This window comes from Trichinella spiralis (assembly GCF_000181795.1).
Source record: "Trichinella spiralis strain ISS 195 chromosome Unknown Scfld3420, whole genome shotgun sequence".
Taxonomy (NCBI): Eukaryota; Metazoa; Nematoda; class Enoplea; order Trichinellida; family Trichinellidae; genus Trichinella; species Trichinella spiralis.
This window is the reverse complement of record NW_003530359.1, coordinates 1-746: the sequence shown is the minus strand read 5'-3', so window position 1 is coordinate 746 and position 746 is coordinate 1. Positions and strand designations below refer to the sequence as shown.

The 746-nt window shown below is 37.4% G+C and overlaps 1 protein-coding gene across 1 annotated transcript; it reads right to left on the bottom strand.

The window, feature by feature from the left end:
- Positions 1 to 261: 261 nt before the first annotated feature.
- Tsp_15055 (putative pyridine nucleotide-disulfide oxidoreductase) lies at positions 262 to 660 on the bottom strand. The gene is made up of 4 exons (XM_003367934.1): positions 637 to 660; positions 529 to 604; positions 469 to 503; positions 262 to 432 (listed from the first exon to the last, which is right to left on the bottom strand). Exons 1-4 carry the CDS (start codon positions 658 to 660, stop codon positions 262 to 264), a joined length of 306 nt encoding a protein of 101 aa, XP_003367982.1.
- Positions 661 to 746: the final 86 nt, after the last annotated feature.

Below are 746 nucleotides of genomic sequence, written 5' to 3'. Positions count from 1 at the left end.
AAACCGGGTGGAGGCGTTATAAAGGTGCATATTTCTTGTCGTTGTTGTTGCAAATGTTTTTTATCAACAGCATTTTTGTTTTTCAATAAACACTAGTGTGTGTGTTGTTGTAATGCAATCAGCAATCGTTGCGTTGTGTGTGATTGTCTGTGTGTGTGTATGATGAACAACGCGATTTTATTAAATGATCAGTGTTGAGGTGCTGTTGTGATTTTGTCAGTGTGGCAAGTGACAATGATATCAAAATGTGCCTTTGTATTATTAAACGGTTTCATTGCAATAGTGTTGCTCTGTGAAACGTTTATTTTTTGATGTAATTCCGTCAAAATCAAAACGTGACAGTTGGCAATGTACCGTGTGTGTGTGTGTGTTGGTGTCAATGTTGAGTGATGTTTTCTGAAATGTCGACCTCAGATCAGACGAGATTACCCGCTAAATTCAACAATCTTTGAAACCGTTGCTGCCTACACGATCATCACTTCTGAAGTAAGTGTATAGAGAACCTAGAATATTCCTTATTACGAAAACTTCGAGAACATATGATCTTCTTAACTGTGGTCTTAAACATGGCGTTGTTCTCGATCAACTGCTTCGTCAACCTCCCCTAAATTGTTTTAATTTATTTAATTGAAAAACCTGCACTACCGATTTCTTGTGCATACAGTGAAAGTCATCTATCCAATTGGTTTAGCTTGAGATTACAGCCCATAGCCTACTGAGGACCTCTCTTCCAATATTAAATATTC